Source organism: Camelina sativa, chromosome 1 (assembly GCF_030686135.1).
Source record: "Camelina sativa cultivar CO46 ecotype springtype chromosome 1, ASM3068613v1".
NCBI classification, from domain to species: domain Eukaryota; kingdom Viridiplantae; phylum Streptophyta; class Magnoliopsida; order Brassicales; family Brassicaceae; genus Camelina; species Camelina sativa.
Genome location: NC_141880.1, coordinates 7,713,368 through 7,733,050, shown reverse-complemented (window position 1 = coordinate 7,733,050; position 19,683 = coordinate 7,713,368). Strand labels below are relative to the sequence as shown.

The 19,683-nt window shown below is 37.6% G+C and overlaps 5 protein-coding genes across 8 annotated transcripts; 2 read left to right on the top strand and 3 right to left on the bottom strand.

Moving 5' to 3' along the window:
• Positions 1 to 59: 59 nt before the first annotated feature.
• Positions 60 to 1,584, bottom strand: LOC104783429 (NADH dehydrogenase [ubiquinone] 1 beta subcomplex subunit 10-B). Its single transcript, XM_010508588.2, has 3 exons — positions 1,183 to 1,584; positions 866 to 921; positions 60 to 274 (listed from the first exon to the last, which is right to left on the bottom strand). The coding sequence occupies exons 1-2, from the start codon at positions 1,469 to 1,471 to the stop codon at positions 890 to 892; spliced, it is 321 nt and encodes a 106-aa protein (XP_010506890.1). The 5' UTR covers positions 1,472 to 1,584; the 3' UTR covers positions 60 to 274; positions 866 to 889.
• A 2,601-nt stretch (positions 1,585 to 4,185) lies between these two features.
• LOC104783423 (NAC domain-containing protein 20-like) lies at positions 4,186 to 6,519 on the top strand. Its single transcript, XM_010508585.3, has 3 exons — positions 4,186 to 4,444; positions 5,110 to 5,378; positions 5,707 to 6,519. The coding sequence occupies exons 1-3, from the start codon at positions 4,291 to 4,293 to the stop codon at positions 6,223 to 6,225; spliced, it is 942 nt and encodes a 313-aa protein (XP_010506887.1). The 5' UTR covers positions 4,186 to 4,290; the 3' UTR covers positions 6,226 to 6,519.
• Positions 6,520 to 6,959: 440 nt separating this feature from the next.
• Positions 6,960 to 11,307, bottom strand: LOC104783407 (CRM-domain containing factor CFM3, chloroplastic/mitochondrial). The gene is made up of 8 exons (XM_010508569.3): positions 10,152 to 11,307; positions 9,278 to 9,746; positions 9,057 to 9,187; positions 8,421 to 8,864; positions 8,140 to 8,296; positions 7,718 to 8,010; positions 7,571 to 7,630; positions 6,960 to 7,454 (listed from the first exon to the last, which is right to left on the bottom strand). Exons 1-8 carry the CDS (start codon positions 11,070 to 11,072, stop codon positions 7,302 to 7,304), a joined length of 2,628 nt encoding a protein of 875 aa, XP_010506871.1. The 5' UTR covers positions 11,073 to 11,307; the 3' UTR covers positions 6,960 to 7,301.
• Positions 11,308 to 11,392: 85 nt separating this feature from the next.
• On the top strand, positions 11,393 to 13,868 carry LOC104783383 (protein SAWADEE HOMEODOMAIN HOMOLOG 2). Of its 4 annotated transcripts, none has more exons than XM_087453623.1 (9): positions 11,393 to 11,530; positions 11,926 to 12,011; positions 12,107 to 12,152; positions 12,255 to 12,447; positions 12,622 to 12,697; positions 12,792 to 12,843; positions 12,928 to 13,071; positions 13,156 to 13,275; positions 13,377 to 13,868. In XM_087453623.1, the coding sequence occupies exons 1-9, from the start codon at positions 11,477 to 11,479 to the stop codon at positions 13,641 to 13,643; spliced, it is 1,038 nt and encodes a 345-aa protein (XP_087309749.1). In that variant the 5' UTR covers positions 11,393 to 11,476; the 3' UTR covers positions 13,644 to 13,868. The 4 variants fall into 4 exon arrangements, with proteins under 4 accessions (XP_087309749.1, XP_010506859.1, XP_010506852.1 ...); XM_010508557.3 differs by having other exon boundaries at positions 13,374 to 13,868; XM_010508550.3 differs by having other exon boundaries at positions 12,255 to 12,456.
• Positions 13,869 to 14,049: 181 nt separating this feature from the next.
• On the bottom strand, positions 14,050 to 18,848 carry LOC104783374 (uncharacterized). The gene is made up of 13 exons (XM_010508532.3): positions 18,034 to 18,848; positions 17,506 to 17,580; positions 17,312 to 17,419; positions 17,155 to 17,187; positions 16,981 to 17,070; positions 16,761 to 16,886; positions 16,532 to 16,675; positions 16,028 to 16,450; positions 15,802 to 15,936; positions 15,487 to 15,705; positions 15,144 to 15,404; positions 14,936 to 15,064; positions 14,050 to 14,854 (listed from the first exon to the last, which is right to left on the bottom strand). Exons 1-13 carry the CDS (start codon positions 18,226 to 18,228, stop codon positions 14,273 to 14,275), a joined length of 2,520 nt encoding a protein of 839 aa, XP_010506834.2. The 5' UTR covers positions 18,229 to 18,848; the 3' UTR covers positions 14,050 to 14,272.
• Between the last annotated feature and the right edge of the window lie 835 nt (positions 18,849 to 19,683).

The window sequence follows — 19,683 nt, the reverse complement described above, 5'->3', positions numbered from 1 at the left end:
GATTCTTAATTTGTGATACTAAAGTAAAATTAACTGGAACGAAGAGAGAGATAGAGAGAGAGAACGGAAACGGGACTTATTTGATTATCAGAAACCGGTACTGTGGAGTGTAACAATACTCAAAGCTCAATTACAGGAATGTGTTGGTCCGAAGACCTACAAGTTTCTAAGAACAAGAGAAATCTGCATAGAGTTTGGAAGGTATCAGGGAGCCATTAGCTTGTGACAATATTCCATTTTCTGTCCCGTATCAAAAGCTCAGACATCTGCATCACTGAACCCAAAAAAAAACAAGAAAAAACTTTGTATCAGCTGAAAGAAGTGATACAAGCAGGGGGTTGTGCACAATAAACCAATAATGTACAGCAGTTCGAGTTCCGCATTTTGCATAGTTCATCATAACCTCATAACATGGACTTGAGAGGTTTTACCCTAAACTATAACACTTGTACAACTTTCCAAAATATGTTTCATCCTTCAGATTGTCATAATCTACCCATTACTAGGCATAGCTTGGTGATGGAGTAGAAAAAAAAGTGGGACTGTAACAGAATGACATGATGTAACAACCTTTGTTCCAAAATGCCTCCATACAAGAGACTGTTGTAAGAAACATCCCAACATTCGATTCTAGTTTCTTTCATTAACAATTCATATACAAACGGTAACTGTCTAAGTTCTAACAGACAAAAAATCAAATGAAGGCCTTTCCCTTGATTAACTGGCAACACACTCTAGTAAACCACAAGCATGGAGGCTAATATTAGGCTCCTAGAATCATTAATACTACAAATTTAGAGCCAGAAATGCTGAATTTGTCTCAAATTCAATCAACAAGAAAAATAAAAAAACCAATCCTTCTTACCTCAGATCAATGAGGTACACAACATTATTCAGATTCAACAGCCTCCGGTTTGGGACCTGCACAGATGAATCAATATCAAACTATAACCAATTCAACATGCCAGTTTCTCTCATCAATCAAACAAAGAATGCAAAACAAATTACACAAATGCACTAGCTACCATCAAAATCACTCCAATATGACTTGTCGATGAATTTTGCAAAATGACATTTAGTAATCAAAGCACTATGTGTTAACCAAAAATGACTAATTCAGCTCGACATTAACAAATTGATAAAGACAAAACGTTTCAGCAAAGCATCCACAAATAAACTCACCGTGGAGCGAGATAGGGCGGTGGTCTTTTCCCCAGCCGACTCCACGAGTGGAATCGAGATACTGCTGGACAAGATGACGGCATTTCTGATAGTGATTGACTCCTTCGACGCGGTAACACCATTTGACCTTCTCCCGCAAGATCTTAGCCTTCTCGATTTGGATCCATTTCTCCCGAACGATGTGCTCTCTCATTTCAACCATCGCCACCGGATCCTTGTAAGGATTTTCCGGATCAAATCCATCCGGCGCCGACTCTTCGAACTCCGGTAATCCCTTCTTTCTCCCCATTGCTTCTTCTCCTCTCTTCTTCTTCTTCAGTCGTCGTCTTCGTGATTCTCAGAGTTCGGGACCTTTCTTTTGTTCAGATATTATATTGGGCCTATTCTTTAGGTCCAATACATGGGCCTTAGAACAACGTACTCGTGGCCTTTTTATAAGTGAGTGATTATTTAAATTTGAGATTCATACATGAAAATAGTAAAAACTGTTTAATTACGGTAAAACTTTATAAATACGCTAAAATTCAGAAATTTTAATTAACTATCCCAAATCCTGATCAATTAATACATGTAGTAGTATATTTCTATTGTTATGACTTATGAACGAATTTATCATATTATCTAACACTTATTCCTAACAAAAGCATGAAATTTTTTATATTATATTCATATAAATTTGTAGATGAAAGATGTGTTCATTTTGGTCGAAATAGTTACATTACATTGCTATATCTTTTCAAAATGTATAGAGAAATTTATAAATTTGTCAACTCATTATTAAGCTTTAATAGTTTCGATAATATCGAATGTTATGTGTAAAACTTGTATTTCTTGGCTACGACATTGTAATTAGGCTGTTTGATTACTCTCTCGTAGATAATGACTAAACTTTCAAGGATTACAGAAAATCTACACTAGAAAAGAAAAAAAATCTAACGTGTAGACAAAATTTGTAGATTATGTGGACTCCAATCTCTTTACGATTATAAATGAATTATAAGGTGAGGTTTCGTGGTGTCACTTCATCTTGATTATCATATTTTATATGTTAACGTCTATTTAAGTAATTAGTGTGTAAATAATAGACCAGTTGCAAGGTATGACTGATTCAAGTATCCATATATATATTATATATATATATATCATATGTATATGACACTGATAGTGATTCAAATAATACTGATAATAATTTCACCCATTAACCTAATTAAGGGACTTAGCAATAATGTAACAAAAGAACATTCGATATAATACAAACAAATTGTAACTATATTGATTTTTTTTAAGTTTATGTAATAATTTTTCCACCGTTAATATATATGATATAAACCTATACTAATACACGAGTCATGATTCATATAAACTATACTAATATACGAGTCATGATTGATCATAAAAACTCTATAGTTATACACTATAAATTGTAACTAATCTATTAACCTTTTACCAAAAAAAATAAAAAAACTCTCTCCTACTGCATTCATATAAAAATATATTAACATGTGTAGTGTAGATGTGTGTGCATGATTCTAGAAAGCCAGAAGCCTAGAAACAAGGACGAGAAAAGTATGGACAGGAAATTGTGAAATTATTCCACCGGTAGGATTGACATATATGACAGCCAACATATCCGTGTACAACAAAAAAAATCTCCGAATAACTCCGCCTACTACAAATTTGAAAACTAAGACTTCTATCTAATAATATTTTCTTGTATATGTATATATATAATATACACATTCCATTAGGTTGGTGGGATATTTAACCACTCTTCCAGAGTAATTATTTTAACCTTGTATTAAGACTTAAGCTAACTATGACCTCTATAGACTGTTCTATCTATTCAACCAGAAAATCCAATGTGAACAAATTTTGATCTCGTAGCTAGGGTCGGTTAAATTAAACTTAAAACACCAACTTAAGAAAAACATATACTAAAATAACTTTTTTTTTATCCGTGGTAACCATCCCATCTTTTTGATGTTTTCTCTACAATTATAAGAAATGAAGTTTATTTGGGGGACCAAATACAGTATGTAAATTTTCGTTGTTTCCTATGATTTGGGTCATTTTATTTACCTACGTATCAAGAAATAATTGGGTCCACCAAATCAATATTTTGGTTCAAACCCGACAATCGAGGAAATATTTGCACGAAACATTTTAACATAAAATATGAGTTATACAATTCGAATTTCGAAGTATATATGCATAAGAGTCGCAACGCAATCTGATATCCGAAAACCCAACTTGAGCGTATATTAACATATTTTATTTTTAGAACATTGCATGTGTTTATTTGTATGTATGTATATGGGTAGTGTGAGATAAGCAAAAGACAAGTGTCAATAGAGTAAGATGGATGCAATGTGTCAATAGAGTAATAGGGATGCAATGATAAAATATGGAAGCGTTTCCTTTATAATCGCTATAATTTTAAGATTGATATAACAGTTTATAAATTTTGACGATTAGTCTATATTTAGAATTATAGTTCTCATATATAATAATTAATTGTTGAAACGAGTAAAGAATGGAGAAGCCATGCATGCATGTTCACATTACATTGGGCACTAGGGTTTCATGGTGGGTAGAATTTGGTGAAGTTGGTTGGACAAATCTCACGTAAATCCATATTATGTTTCTATAATTATATATTTTATGCAGATATTAAGACGGACGTTATTTTATAAACATAGTAATGTAATCTAAAAGGAACATTAATATATACGCCGACAAATATTTTATTTGACACTACAGTAAATATATAAGGTCATTTATACACACATATGTAATAATAATAATAAAACGAGGGTACGTATGCGTGGAGAAATACTTTGAATCGTCAAAATGTTAGCTGTAATTATCAACAGTTGAAAAAGACTACCCGTGGCCGCTTCTACCTCAAGATCAGTATTTGGTACACGAATCATTATTTATTTTAATATACAGTTTAGTTATATAATTATTTATATGTATATAAACCCCATCTATGTCACATTAATTATTGAAAAGCTTTTGGCAGTCAATCTCCTTCGTCTTCTTCAGGAGAGAGAGGAGAACCATTCTTCATATTTTTGTTGCCTCGAGTTAGACGACAAAAAAAAAATGGAAGATAATCTTCCTCCAGGGTTCAGATTTCATCCTACAGACGAGGAGCTCATAACGCATTATCTAGGTCGGAAAGTCTCCGATACAGGATTCACCGGTAAAGCTGTCGTCGACGTTGATCTTAACAAGTGTGAACCTTGGGATTTGCCAGGTAAAGATACTTTGATAATCATTATAAGATGTTTCTTTTATACTGTTCGCCCGTGTTTATATCATATCCAAATAACTTGTGTTCCCTAATTTGTCCAACATAGTTTTGGGGATAAGAATATATATGTGGGTATGCTATATCTGTTCTATATTATTTGTCTATGGATTTTCAAAAAATTAATTTAGAAAACATAGAGTATAAAATATTATATGTAAAATCAACCAATCATGTCTCCAGCAAATAGGATGAAAATGGATTAGTCATACGACATACCATAAAACATCACTAGAAGAGATAATATACGCTTATATAACAATATATATAGACTAATAACGTGCATTATATACCACTTAATATAACTTATATAAATGAAACCATAGTTTATTTCAGCGACCATATATTTCATTTCTAACTACGTTTATATACAGGTGTATCTAGCCTACCAAACATGTGGAGAATAGATACCATATATATAATTTTCTAGCTAGTTGGTTAATTAATATTATACTTGGATCATTATATTACATTTATCCAGAGAATTGATAGTATGTATATACGTAGGCTCATTGTGATGTCATCTGAGGCGATTGCTAATTAAAATTAGCCCATACATATATATGCGGCTATGCTAATGGTATCAAAATAATGTACGTGTACATGTGCAGCCAAGGCTTCAATGGGAGAGAAAGAGTGGTATTTCTTCAGCCAAAGGGACCGAAAATATCCAACCGGTTTGAGGACAAACCGGGCAACAGAAGCCGGATATTGGAAAACCACCGGAAAAGATAAAGAGATATACCGAAGTGGAGTGTTGGTTGGGATGAAGAAAACCCTAGTTTTCTACAAAGGAAGAGCTCCCAAAGGTGAGAAAAGCAATTGGGTTATGCATGAGTACAGACTTGAGAGCAAACAACCCTTCAACCCCACAAATAAGGTACATACGTAGTTAATTTGTAGATTAATATGCACTTTTTAAAACCCAAAAATAAAAGTTCTGACAACGCATATATATATATTAATATATATCATGATACATATGTATTCTATAGACCCTAATATATGAAACAGTCTTGTTTAAATAAAATGGACCATGGGTTTTATACTCTTGAGTCTTGTGTCTTGTGTCTTGAGTCTTGACACATGCTTCGACTCGTACATCCTATAATAACCCACTTAATTATACACCTGCTTAAAAAGTAAAAATCATAAATAGTTGGTTTTTTAAAAAATTAATAAATAATCTTGATTCTATGAATTTTCAGGAGGAATGGGTTGTGTGTAGGGTTTTCGAAAAGAGCACGGCAACGAAGAAAGCACAAGAACAACAACCTCAATCTTCACAACCATCTTTTGGATCTCCATGCGATGCGAATTCATCAATGGCAAATGAATTTGAAGATATCGAGATTCCGAATTTGAATTCAAACTCATCAACCATCGATTACAATAATCATATCCATCAATATTCGCAACGCAATGTTTATTCAGAAGACAATTCTACAAGTACGGCTGGTGTCAACATGAACATGAACATGGCTAGTACTAATCTTCCTTCTTGGACAACAAGTCTGCTTGGTCCGCCTTTATCTCCAATCAACTCTCTGTTGCTCAAGGCTTTCCAAATTAGGAACACTTATGGTTTCCCAAAAGAGATGATTCCCAATTTCAATCCATCTTCTCTTCAACAAGGAGGCTCCAATACTATGCAAAATGGTTCAAGTTCGTCTCACGTGCAACCTCAACCGCAAGAGGAAGCGTTTAATATGGACTCCATATGGTGAAGGGATTCAAATCACGTATATATAATTTGAAATTTCCTACTTGTTCTTATGTAATCTCCGCCAATTTTATCAATTGTATCATTTACACACACACACACATAGATCATTTATGGGATCAAGTAAATTAATTAGTGTATCTTTTATGTGAAAGTAGGGAAAAGTCTTCTCATGCATGTCTACGTCCTTTTTCTTCATCCATGAAAAGGGGAGAAAGAAACGTCTTATGATTAGCCTTTGTATCTTATTTTATTTTATGTATAAATGCTAGTACATGGGCCGGTTTGAGCATGTAAATTAAAAGCAGAGCAAAGGAACCCCAAAATATCCAAATGAATATTATCAGCTCTCATTGGTTTGGACTGGACATTTTAGATTTCCATTTGATTTTATGGGACTAGAGAGAGAGATAATGCATGGGTTGGTGAAGCACCAGAGATCTTGATGCTCGAGTAGTCGATTTGAAACTTTGCTTTCACAATTACGGCTATGAATATATGATTATGTCGCATGTCAACTTGACACTGATGTAACGTCTACATCACCCAAAGATATCATATTTTGGATCTTAGCCAAACTTTAAAGTGTACGACTAAGTACGCAACTGTAGGATCATGCAACTGCTACACGGCTAGACCGACCGGCCAGAGCAACATTCCTCAGTATTAATGGATTCAGTATGCAAATGTTCTTAAGATCACTAAGGCAGTACATACCTAGTCGAGAGACTTACGACATGGGCGCTACCTTCCTAATATACATACATTTGATTGAATTACAATAGTTTTTAATATAATGATGATACACTGGCAAAACTTTAAAATGTATTGGAAGACAAAAACTATATATAGATGCTATTTTTTCCCCCACGGGTTAGGCTGAAAGGCAACAGGCTCTGCTTTTTGAACTCCGAAGATTTTGTGATCGCTGCAACAAGAGACTTTACCTCACACGTCGATACTGAATCAGCACTTGCTTTCTTACTTTTTTCATCAGTGTAAAGAACCATTTCTGTGATATCTCATCGTCAGCTTCAACCTCCTGAGATAGGACAATGCATGTGTCAAAACACTTTCAGCTTAGCGAGATGAATTATCAGCTTCTTCAACACCATCACTTTCGTCCCAATCACTCTCATTATCCTCCACATCATCTTTCTCATCCTCGTCATCATCATCATCATCTTCTTCGTTCTCCCATTCTGATTCATTGTATGACGGGTTCTTTGCGGTCTACAAAAACCAGCAGGTAGGTGAATCAGAGCAGAACACGAAAGCGAATGGAGCTTGATAGTGTCAGAAGATTAACGTTATATACTGGATATTAAACGTTGAAAAAGACCACTTACAAGTTCGCTTTGCATTTGCTCTATTGTTCTCTCCAGTTCAGAGATATGCTGACTAAGGGCCTGCAATAATCGCCAAAGAGAAGTTTCAGTAAGCAACTTGTATGAATATAAGTACAATTTGTGTAGAAAACTTCAGGAATTTCCCACCTCATGGCGTTGCATTGCGATGGATCGTTTCAATGCTTTTGCTTTTGTCAGAAGATTTCTTGGTCTCAAGCTAATGGGTCTCCTGTAATTCTTCCCACGGTAATAGATAAGAGCAAATCCTTTAGGAACCTTTTCTATTGCCACAAGTACTCCACCGCTCTCGTATTCAAGTAACCGAGCCGTGTCCTCAACAAATGCAAGGACCTTCTGTTTTGATATAAGCTTCACCAATTCTCTGTGCTTCCAATGCAGATGCATATTCTCGATGACTCCATCGAAAACACCACGGATACCTGTTAGGTCCACGTTAAAGAAACAGTTAATACATATAACAAGACGACAGATGTTCCATTTTATTACAAACTCTTATTCACTGCACACATACAGGATACATCAACAATGCTTAAGAGAGCAGGACTCACCTAAGGGTAAGTATGCCTTCATTTTCAACCCCACTTTTCGGAACATAGCTCTTTCTTCCTCGGAGATGACCTCTTGATCATAATCAGGTCCATTTGGAATCATAGAGGCTTCTATTTTGGACAACAGTTTCTCTGCTCGTTGAAATTTCGATTGGGCCTGAAACAAACCAAGAGAGAAGTTAGATACATTTATAGCGACTAACTATCACAGTTGCCACCTGACATCTCACAATAGACCTCAAGTTACAAATTAGCAACCAGAGATAAAATAGTCTACTTACAAGGTTTAGTTTGTGCTGGATTCTTTTAACAACTCTCGTATTTGCCACCCTTGAAGCTTCTTCAATCATCTTTTCTCGATGGTCTGGAGTTATTTCTTTCCCCCATCGGGCTTGAGCCTCATAAAACTCGGCCAGCGTGCCAGCTTCTGCTGATACTTTCTCACCAACAGTCTGAACAGCCTCATTGTCGCGAGTTCTTACCCTCTCTTTGACATCTTGAATCTCTTTTGTTAATTCTTGTCTTTCTGCCGGTACTATGTCACCAACAGGCTGAATAGCCTCAATGTCGCGAGTTCTTACCCTCTCTTCGACATCTTGAATCTCTTTAGTTAATTCTTGTCTTTCTGCCAAAGTAGCTGCAACACTTGAAGGAAGGAAGTCTTTCCCACGGTATATTACAATGTAATACTTATTTCTGAGCAGCAAGACACCTCCTGTCAATGCCTATAGTAACAAGACAAGAGTTAATGAAAGATTTTAGCCTTCCCGTGTAAATATTTCAATGTCCTAAATCCATAGAACTGGGCTCAGGGGGATGACAGACACTTTCTACAATTATTTATCAATATATGGACTGCCTTAGTATTTCCTTTTCCCTATTATTGAACTTTAGAGAGAGAGAAAAAAAAGAGAGACCTTCAGCTCATCCGCCATCAGTTTGTTATTTGTATTCTGGATACCTCGCTTCACAGCGATCTTTGCAATCAGACTTTTCTCCCAGATCTGGAGTATCGCAGCTGCCAATCCTTGGTGATTTCTGTTCCTGCCTGAAAGAGCATATTCAAGTTTTAAACCTAGGCACACTAAACAGAAGAACCATCTAGGAAAAAAACATCTAGGATCAGAAAGCATCTTACCAAGGGCAAAATGGCATGGGAGCGTTTTACCAATCTTCCTGAGATTTGTCATTTCAGCATTGGTCAAATTCGATCTCATCCCAGTGGGCAGAAGCCTGAAAGGTGTTTTATAACCAGGAATTGTAGGCGGTAGTAAGTCAGCGTCCACAGGCAGCACCCCAGTACCCCACCATTCTTGAAAACGTGTGCCTAAGCTGTCTAATAGATTGTTAAATTCAATTTCTTCTTCAGTCATATTCTCCTTGCGAATAGGGTTCTTGATGATCGGGTCTCTGATTTCTAAAGGTGGATTTTGGTTATCTTTGGCATTTGTTGCTTCATCGCCAGCAGATGATACATCTGGGACAAAAAGAGTCTCTTTAGGTCCGGCCACTCGATTCGAGACCACAGAAGGTCCTTGATAGTCAAGTCCACGGTAAACCACCATTACACTTCCGGCTCTCCATATCACCATTCCACCAGTTCGGCGCTGCCCATCAGAGTAAAGCTAATCAGTTTTCTGTCAAACCTCAACATGCATCTCCTGCACAGTCTTGTTACTTCAAAAGAATTCTAACAGCCGTGCTCAGCTCCATCCACTCTAATTTTTCCAGACCTCAAAGTTACCTTATTCACAACTAAGTTATTGTTCCCAAGAGAGATTAACCAAAAAATTCCTACTGTTCTTATAAAAGCTCTACGACCATTCTAATACAGAGTTAAATTGAGCTGTAAAGGACCATTTCGCTTCTGTGAAGCGAATTCTCAATAGATTATGAAAACCGTTCTCAAGAGATAATCTCGCATCATGTTTTGTACCTCAAATTCAGCTAATATCTTACAAACCTCTGCTACAATGAAGTAATCAGTGAACTATGCAAAAGAACTAACTAACCTCAACTATCTCATGGGCCGTCTTCATGTCACGAGCAAGCACTTCATGGAACTTGAGCCTCACAAGTTCTTCTTTCCTCCACGTATCATGAATCTTCTCCATCACAGCCTGCGTTAGCCCAGCTTTTGGTATATTAATCCTTACCCTCAAATACATTCCATCCCTCCTCAGCCGCCGTAACTCAGAATCCTCAACCGTAAGCTCCGCCAGTGATGGAGCTCTAGCTCTCCTCTTCGCCATCACCGCCACTCCTCCTTCTCCTTCTACTCTCTCCGCCGCCTGTTCTTCCTCATTCTTCTCCCATGGCAATAACACCTCATCCTCTTCCTCACTCTCTTCTCCCTCAGCAAGCATCATATCAGGCCTCACCCACTCTCTCTTCAACAAATCCCCCAATCTCTCTTCACCAGTCACCGGCTTCACATCTCCGCCGTTAATTCCACCTCCCTCGTCATCTTCCACATCCTCCTCATCATCCGAACCTAATCCTAAATTCCGTAGCCGAAGAACAATCCTATCAATCGCGTTTTGTCCTTTATCCCGTTCCAAATACCTAAGTTTCGCTTCAGCTTCCTCTTCCGCCGACCGAATTTTAGCCCCGCCGTTGTTTTCCCCACCTTTCTTCCCGGAATGATCACCGCCAGCTCCGGAGGATGACGGTGGCCACTTATCGATCCAAGGAGGACTAGGTTTATGATTCCGATTATCCAAGCGACGGTTGTTATGGCTCCTGTTGTTGCTACGCTCACTCGTACGGAGCGAGGAGAATGGCCGAACGATTTGATGACGCGAGGGTTTCACACCCAAGGAATAGAAGAGCAATGCGTGGAGCGAAGGAGACGAACAGTAACGAGAGCTCGAGGTCAAAGGAAGAGAGCTTCTCAGTGGCATTTCAGTAAAATTAAGCGGAACCAAAGCCATTGACACGCTGCAAAAAAAAAGTCTGGAGAAAGCTTTCAGCGAAGTGTCTTCTTCGCCATTGTTTTTGGGATACTGAGAGCAGGCGGATAAGCTGGTTTGGATTACTCGACCATATGGATAAGATTGTTTTGGGTTTTTAAATATTTGGGTCTTTAAAATGGGCTTTAAAAGCCCATTACTAGGGATTAAGTTAAAAAAAAAATTACACAAGTGAAAAAGTTATATAAGCGGCGGAGTCGGGTCTGAGTAAAACCGGATTCGTTGTCGTTGGGTCACCGGCCGTGTACTAGAGAGATTCACCGTGAATTCGAAAATCAAAGTGAGATAAGCTCCGTTCGATTCCAGTTTGGCAGTTTCTGCCACCAATTTTTATTCTTTTTTTTTGGTGAGACGAAGGAGTTACCATGGGTCGACCTCCCAGTAATGGCGGTCCGGCTTTTCGATTTATCCTACCCGAGGTTAATCTCGATTTCTTTGTAATGTGATGTGTTTGGTGTTAATTTGAGGGGTTTTGAGCTCCCTGAGCTGAAAAATCTGTTTTTTTTTTGGGTTGGTTTGGTTTCTTAGATTTGGGTCTCGTTTGTGGGTTCATGATAGGGTTTAGATTCTGAAGATCAGTTGAGTTTTTTTATAATTAGCTATAATAGAAACTTGACTTGTTGTTTGAGCAATTTGCGTTAATCTTTATGCGAGACTTGAAGGCAATTCGATGTATGTTCTGAACTCTATTGGCTCCTACTTTGTTAATTGGAGTTATTCACAAGTGTTTCCATGTGTCTTTTGTTGTATGGTTTTGTCAGTTCTCTGAAAAGGTTTTATCTTGTTAATTATGGCTGATGTTTAATGTTATAAGGTGAATGAGATGGAAGCAATTTTGCTACAGCATAATACAGCAATGCCAGGTCGACATATTCTTGAAGCTCTTGCTGATAAGTTTAGGTATTTTACTTTGTTGTAGTTCAATTCCAATGGTCTGAAAGCACTTCTTTTGTCTTTTATCATCTCAAGACTGATACATTTGTTTTCTGTTTCAGTGAATCACCTGAGCGGAAGGGGAAAATTGTTGTGCAATTCAAGCAAGTACTGGTCTTTTCATTCTCGATTCCTGTGTTTTTCTTGACAGAGTTTGTTGGAATTGTTTTTCTTTTTACTTAATTGGATTGTTGTTTTAATGCATCGTAGATTTGGAACTGGTTCCAAAATAGGCGGTATGCTTTGAGAGCAAGGGGAAATAAAGCTCCTGGGAAGCTAAATGTATCTTCCATGCCGCGTATGGATTTACCAAATCAGATGAGAAATGTGATGCAACCATTAGCCGCTCCTAAAACCACTCATATGACTGCAAATCTACCCGGCATGACTCCTGCCCCTTCCGGTATTTTAGGTGCCTTATATATTTTACTCGCAGTCAAATAGGTTGCGAAGCTTATGTATTTAGATAGGTTTCATTGGATTATTCAGTTTTATTTTCTTGTCCATGAGTCTAGATCAGTGTGGCGTATATTGCATAGATGCCACTTTCGTAACTGTTTACTAATTTTTCTCATAGTTCCTGGTGTCATGAGGAGTGGTTCAGACAACTCCTACTTGGAATTTGAAGCCAAATCTGCCAGGGATGGTGCATGGTGATTCCCTTGCATTTGGTCTTCAGTAATTTTGACTGACTTATGTACATTCCACTGCTTTTCTCTGATATGTATCTCTCTTGCTTACTTACAGGTATGATGTGCAAGCTTTCCTAGCTCATAGAAACTTGGAGATTGGTGATCCGGTAATTTCTAACAAATTTCTAGGTGACTTCTTTGTTCCCCTTCCTAGTTTTGCTAACAACAAATCTTTCTTTTGAGTCTTTCAGGAAGTGCAAGTTCGGTTCGCGGGTTTTGAAGTTGAAGAAGATGAATGGATAAACGTCAAAAAGCACGTAAGGCAACGGTCTCTCCCATGTGAAGCATCAGAATGTGTTGCAGTTCTTGCCGGAGATCTCGTACTTTGTTTCCAGGTTTAGAACTTTGTCCTCTAAGCATTTAATGATAGGTGTCATGTAAGTTTATCCCTGACAGGATTTATTTTATAACATCTTCAGGAAGGAAAAGATCAAGCTCTTTACTTTGATGCCACTGTTCTTGACGCACAAAGAAGAAGACATGATGTCAGAGGTTGTCGTTGTAGGTTCTTGGTGCGTTACAGCCACGACCAGTCCGAGGTTGGACGATCATCTTTCTCGCTATCTCTTATCATTTTGTTTACCCATCAGCTCCATTTGGTTTCTCACTCACCTATTTTGGATTTCTTTGCTCCCAGCAGGAAATTGTTCCCTTGAGGAAGATTTGTCGGCGGCCCGAGACAGATTACAGGCTACAACAACTTCACAGCGTTGTAAATGATTTGGCTAACTTGAATCAGCACCAGATACCCGCTCTAGATGCGGCTGCAAAAACCTCTCTTTCACAATCCGGAGCTTCAGTTCCCATTGTTGCACCCGAGCCGAAAGATCGGAGCTTGAGCACCACTCCAGCCACTTCGGTTCAGCCTAGCTCCAATGCAGCAGCTGTCCCCGCTGGTTCTGCGTAGGCCACGTAATTTCTATCCCCTTTTGTAACCGCCATTTTCACAGTTACTAGTAGAGCCGTAGGGGTTAACTCGGGATCATATGCATTTGTAATCTCACACAATGACTTAGTCATCTAAAGCTGTATTACGCCATGATGTTACTTGATCCCTCATGTATGATGTAATAATTATGGTTTTGTCCGGTTTATTCATCATCTGATGATCACCGGTTACTCTTTGAACAAACATGCTCCCATTCCGTGGATTTATTCTTAAGGCTAAATTTACAAGCTAGGAATCTTACCTTTGAGTCATTTAGCCTTTTGCAACTTATTGTGGGAAAGAGAAGTTATTAATGTGAAAAATATCTTACTGTGATGAGCAGACTGGATAACACTTCAGAGTAAAAACCATTTTGCTTCTGTAGTTTTCTGTAAATTATTGATCAGACTAGACACAGAAAAAAACTGTTTACAAACAATTACAACTGTCTTTATTGTTACTGAATAACAATGGGAATAAAAAGAAACTTACAGCTTGATGTTTCTAACTTTGTAACAAGGGATCAACTCTCTCTGAACATTTAATCCAATGCACTAGATATCTATCTATATACATTATAGATGATTGTTTGATGAGAAAACAAGTGACTACATTGGTGCGGGTAATCTCCGGCTATACGATCCTGTCCCCGAACCTGACCCTGATCGAGATGGGGAATGAATCTGTGCTTGAACCGGAGAAGAGTTAAGAATCTCTTTGCCAAGGTCTTTGATCTTGTTGATAAGCAGCATTTGCTCTGTCTGAAGCTGGACCAAATACTCTTCTTGTTCGTCCTCCAAACTTTCCAGCTCTCCTAAAGCTTCAGCAAGACCTTCAAGATCTCCATCGTCAATCAAATTCTGAAACTTTATCATAACCTGCTTCATTTGGTTGGACAACAACAGAGCTTTGTTAAACGGGGAGCCAGAATCCACGCTGGCGCGTCTCTGAACCTCCTTGACTTTCCTCGTGACTCTGACATGGATCTCGCCGTGTGTCACTCCTTGGAGAGGTATCCACTTATCGGCAGTCTCGTTTGGCTTTAGCCCTTGGTACTCCACGATGCAGTTACCTATACTTGATGTCGGAAGCAGAGTGTTATGGTCTTTGACATGTAGCTCCAAGGAGCTCCCATCATCTGGAAACTCCATTGTCTGGTTCCATTTCGGTTGCAATGTCTTAAATATCACCTGGAAACAACAAAATCTCTTAAGTTTTGTTTCCTATCTCTTTAAAATGTCTTTTCTGAGTCCAAACAATTGCTCTAGTACCTTTGTTCTCTGTTTCTTCTCTCCATATTGAACTCTAACATAAGGATCACTGGTTCCTCTAAGATCCGCAGCCACAAGATCTCGCGCTTCAACAAGAACCAATTCAATCAAGCCTTTACTAGAATCTGCCTGCGATTAAACCAGAAAAAAGCGTAAACAATCAGAGAGGCAAAAGGAGGAGGCAGAGTGATGTTTGTCAAACACTTACTTCGCTGTACTCAGGAGCCACAGCTTCGATCAAAAGCTCTATTTCTCCAGAATTAACGTCTTCAAGCGGAACCCATATATGCATTTCACTGTTATTGATCCCTTGAAGACTCAATGTAGCTGTACCAATGTTGTCCGTGCCAAGCATCTCTTCTCTATAGCATTTCACCTTTAAATATTCTTCTCCTGCTAACTCTTCAAACTCAAATTTCTGGTTCCAGCCAAACTCTGCTGCGTTAACAATCTTCGTCTTTTGTATAATCTACACAACATTCAATAACATTTAAGATTTAAAGATCGTTCAGCGGCCATTTAGAGCAAAATCATGTAAAAGATTTACTTACTTTTCCGTAGTGTAACTTCACAGAGGCATCACATTTGCCGGACTTATCTTTAGAAACAAGGTTCTTTCCAGACAAAACAGTCACAATAATCTTCCGGCCGGTTTTGGAGAGATGAGTAGAGGAGCTGTCGAGGGAGTGTAAAGAACTCGAATGAACGCTATTCAAGCTATGTGAGCCATCAGAGAAATGCCATTCTTTTAGAAGTAGCCTGACGGTCAGCTATAGAGCAAAAACACACAAATAAAGTGAATTGGCCAAAATGAGTAAAGAAGTTCATGGAGTAGTAATACATAAAGAAGAAATTGTATCATCTACCTCGCCGGAGCTAACTCCTTCAAACGGAACAACCATCTCGATTTCTTGACCACAGAACTCAGCGTGTTTCGCAATCACACCGTTATCAGATCCAACGGCCCAGACCATTGTTGAATCATCACCTACGTATTTCATCTGTACATTCCAAAGAGAGAAAGATGAACAAACATGTAACGGCCAGTAACAACAACTAACTTAAAATGTCCTTGTTTATTCATTAATTTACCTTAACTTCACAGCTAGCGAGACTGTCGTATCTTACACTCCCAGGATTGTTCTCATAGAGATTAAACTTAAGTGTCCCTGTGTTGTCGTGTAAAATCATGTTAAACGTTGATTGATAAGCTGGATTCGGTCCTGATTTCATCTCGGTTCGTCGAGAAAGCTGTTCGAGTTCGACTTCAACAAATGTCTGAACAGGTTTGCTACTGCTGCTGTTGCTGCTGTTTCCGCTGCTACCCTCTGCAATATCGGAACTTCTCGAGGGGCTTCCGCGAAGAACACTGCGGTGAAGATTGCTACCAGAGACTACGGTTACATAGATTATTCCCCCGACGGCTGTTTTGTGAAGTTCGGTTGCAGGTAACGAGAAACATCCCCGGCGTGGCTCTACCATCTTCTTGTTCAACGTTTCTGTTAGGATTTTGACCTGAAAATGGACTTTTGTAACTGAAACTATTCATGACGGTAAAAAAAAACTGTACTGGAGATATGAAAGTGGGAAACGAACCAGCCAAGAGGAGACGCCGGGAAGCTCTGTTGCGGGAAGAGACTGGCCACCACCACCACCGAAAGCAACTCCGATTCTAACTTCAGGGTTCGATACAAAGGAATAGAGCAATGCTTTTCCTTCAAGAATTGGTCTGATCAGAATCTGCAAGAAGATACAGTAAATAAACCAAGAAGAAGGCTATGTAAAGTAATATTTACTTTTAGCAGGTTATACGGGTTTCACTTACATCGCCTTTGATGCAAAGACTGTTGACAACGATCCGTGCTGTTCGATTAAACGGTTTGGACAGCTTGGCTTGCAACAAGATACTTAGATCAGTTGTGTCCCAAGTGAAATCTAATCGCATAATTTTCTATACCACCAGAGAAGGAAAACACAAAAGGTAAAACATCAAAATCCAACCATTTATTCAAATCTTTGCAACTTAACTATCAAAGTAATCAAACCTGTTCCCCTGATTTGGACCAACAAGTTCCATGGAGTCCCAGCAAAGGAGGGCATGAGCCAAGAGAAAACTCCAACAATTGTATATTTTCCTATCGAAAACCGATACAAATTAGCATCACTGTGTCCAATTTTTATTAGCAGGAGGTGTCATGGAAAAGGGAGAGATTGCTTACTATTAGTCTTGACCTTCGTTGTCTCAGTCGTTTCTGCGATCAAAAGTTCATGTTTTATTGTCTTAAATGACCCAAGGAATCATGTACAGCTCGAGTATATGGGCAGAAACAAATTTTGCATAAGAAAGAGCAGAGCTAAGAATAAAAGCTCACTCACCTCTACCATGGAAGCAAATCTGAGAGAAAGTTTCTTGTTCATGAAGTTTAGCCAAATTTCAGAGAGCAACTTGTTAAGCCATTGACAATGTTCCAAAGGAGTTATCGTCTGTAGAAAGCAACAACGCGGGACTCTTATAACATCGAGCGATATAACGAGAGGTAAACAAAAACTAGGGTTAAAGAAATTCTCACCGACGCATTGAAAACGTTTTGCTTCCACTTCTTTGTAAGATCTTCAGCAAGTATTGCCCTTTGGTAACTTCCATACTGCAGCCAAACATATGATCACATTAAAAAAACACAGCAAGGCTTTAGCTTCCACTCTCTATTATCAGATTTATGCACATGAACACACTTATCAAGTTCACATAACAAAAACCCCATAACCAGTTTTTAGTACATAGGCTAACAAAAACACATGAATGAAACTCTAGCTAATATATCAATTAGCTAAGATTGTAAACTCATCCATGAAAAAAGCAATTTACCAGAACTATCTACCTCATGAGTGGGAAAGATCAAACTCTATTTGTATATGGCAAGTTGTTAGGTATAAACAAAAAGCATAAAAGCTTTTCCAACTTTATCTGAGGATTCTAAAGTATCAGATTCAACGGATCCAGACAAAATTAACCGGCGGTTTAACAAGAACCGATCAATTATCAAAGGGTCAATGGAATTAAAAAAAAAAAAGTGATTCTTTTGACAAACAGAACGAACCTGAAGAGCAGCCCAAACGGCGACAACAAGAGGAACCCAATTGGAGAAAGCAAAGACCCATCTCTCAATCGCCCAGAAAGCTAACACCAAAGGAACAAGCAACAACAAGGAATGTCTCTCAGCAACTAGATGATTAACAAATTCTCTGGCAGCTTCAGTGTTTATGAAACCTTTCCTCTTAATTCTCCTACCCATCTCTTTAAATCACCCTTCTTCACAAATCTATACACCCGGTCAATATAATTTCTCCATCAGGGTTTTTTTTTTTTTTTTTTTTATTCCGGGAAAATCTAAAAGCTTTTATAAGTCAAAGCTCTCGGAAACTAAAGTGACGAAAGTAAGAAACGTTCCTTTGGCGGTGTCTAATTCACTTTTATTTTTTTATCCCACCATTTGATATCTTCAACCAAACTTGAGAGATCCACGGACGGACGAAGAAGAACGAAATTTCTGAAAATAAAAATCTGAAGAAAAAAAAAAGGAGAAAAGTCTCCGAGGGAAGTTTCGAATAAGAATGGTTTTTTTTTTTTTTGTGTCAGACAAGAATTTCGATCTCCTAATTATTTGTCGGAAACTCAGAGTTCTTGCCAGAGAGAGGTAACGGATCTTTAGACAAAATGAACAGTGTGGGCAAAGTAAAAAACCTCTTTTATTTATGCAAACATTAAAAATAAAAAATAAAAAGACTTTACTCTACCAAGGATTAGTTATCAAAACTGGAAATTAAATACAAAGATAAAAGGAATAATATTTCAAAAGGAAATTAGAATATTCTCTATTTTTTATATGGTATATATAAAAAAATCATATTGGTCAACACTCAACACCTAGCTAGAATTGGTGTTTAATAAATAAATTTTAAATATACAAAAAAACACTCCACTTGTATTATTAATTGTTAAATGTAATTAATACTATTTACTTAAGTCCAGAATTAAGTCCCATGTCTATATATTGATCTGAGAGATCGTGACCGTTTGTAACATTACAGTGAAAACTACTGACCGTCCGATGTGCTTGCCGCCTCTTATTGACAAGTAGGTACTAGTTCACTGGTCGGACTCTCGGACGTCTCTTTAGCGTTGACTATTCAGATTGTTAAAAAACACATTTTGTTTTATAAACTTTTCATTTTAGGTTCTTCTTCTCTAAGTCAAGCAAGATACGAATTTTCTAAATATTTTCAAAGGATGAAGACTAATTGATTCACAGCTTTTTAGATTATGTTAATCAATTTAACTCTTGTTGGTATAAAATGTGTTATATTCCGTATATGAAACACTTTAAATGGGACAAGTCAAAACGGGCACGCACTTTAAAAAATCCCTGAAAACTTATCCTAACTAAAAATCACATACTAGTATGTCCAAAATGTCTGAAATTAATTAAAAGTTGAGATCTCCAAAATATTGAATTTATGTCCTACTAAATCAAATAAAATTATGAAATCCAGATACTTCATATCTATTAGGAGATCTTCGAGATTATAAGATGAAATAGAAATTTAATATTTATGTAATATTTTCCTATTGCTAGATAAGTAGATTTACTATTATTGAATATATAAAGAATTTGTTAGACAAATTATATTTATTGTATAAATATAAGCATAAAGACTAATGAATAAAACGAGAGAAATTATTTAACTAC

Excerpts from the sequence above, each read along its gene's own strand:
- LOC104783423 (XM_010508585.3), top strand. The coding sequence starts at position 4,291 with ATGGAAGATAATCTTCCTCCAGGGTTCAGATTTCATCCTACAGACGAG. Across the intron at positions 4,445-5,109 it reads TGAACCTTGGGATTTGCCAG|CCAAGGCTTCAATGGGAGAG; the intron begins GTAAAGATACTT and ends GTACATGTGCAG. Across the intron at positions 5,379-5,706 it reads CCTTCAACCCCACAAATAAG|GAGGAATGGGTTGTGTGTAG; the intron begins GTACATACGTAG and ends ATGAATTTTCAG.
- LOC104783407 (XM_010508569.3), bottom strand. The coding sequence starts at position 11,072 with ATGGCTTTGGTTCCGCTTAATTTTACTGAAATGCCACTGAGAAGCTCT. Across the intron at positions 8,865-9,056 it reads TGATGGCGGATGAGCTGAAG|GCATTGACAGGAGGTGTCTT; the intron begins GTCTCTCTTTTT and ends TTGTTACTATAG. Across the intron at positions 8,011-8,139 it reads GAAGGCATACTTACCCTTAG|GTATCCGTGGTGTTTTCGAT; the intron begins GTGAGTCCTGCT and ends TGGACCTAACAG.
- LOC104783383 (XM_010508544.3), top strand. The coding sequence starts at position 11,477 with ATGGGTCGACCTCCCAGTAATGGCGGTCCGGCTTTTCGATTTATCCTA. Across the intron at positions 11,531-11,925 it reads TTCGATTTATCCTACCCGAG|GTGAATGAGATGGAAGCAAT; the intron begins GTTAATCTCGAT and ends TAATGTTATAAG. Across the intron at positions 12,698-12,791 it reads TCTGCCAGGGATGGTGCATG|GTATGATGTGCAAGCTTTCC; the intron begins GTGATTCCCTTG and ends GCTTACTTACAG.
- LOC104783429 (XM_010508588.2), bottom strand. The coding sequence starts at position 1,471 with ATGGGGAGAAAGAAGGGATTACCGGAGTTCGAAGAGTCGGCGCCGGAT. Across the intron at positions 922-1,182 it reads CCGCCCTATCTCGCTCCACG|GTCCCAAACCGGAGGCTGTT; the intron begins GTGAGTTTATTT and ends TCATCTGTGCAG.
- LOC104783374 (XM_010508532.3), bottom strand. The coding sequence starts at position 18,228 with ATGGGTAGGAGAATTAAGAGGAAAGGTTTCATAAACACTGAAGCTGCC. Across the intron at positions 17,071-17,154 it reads AACGAAGGTCAAGACTAATA|GAAAATATACAATTGTTGGA; the intron begins GTAAGCAATCTC and ends GGTTTTCGATAG. Across the intron at positions 15,065-15,143 it reads TGGCTCCTGAGTACAGCGAA|GCAGATTCTAGTAAAGGCTT; the intron begins GTAAGTGTTTGA and ends GTTTAATCGCAG.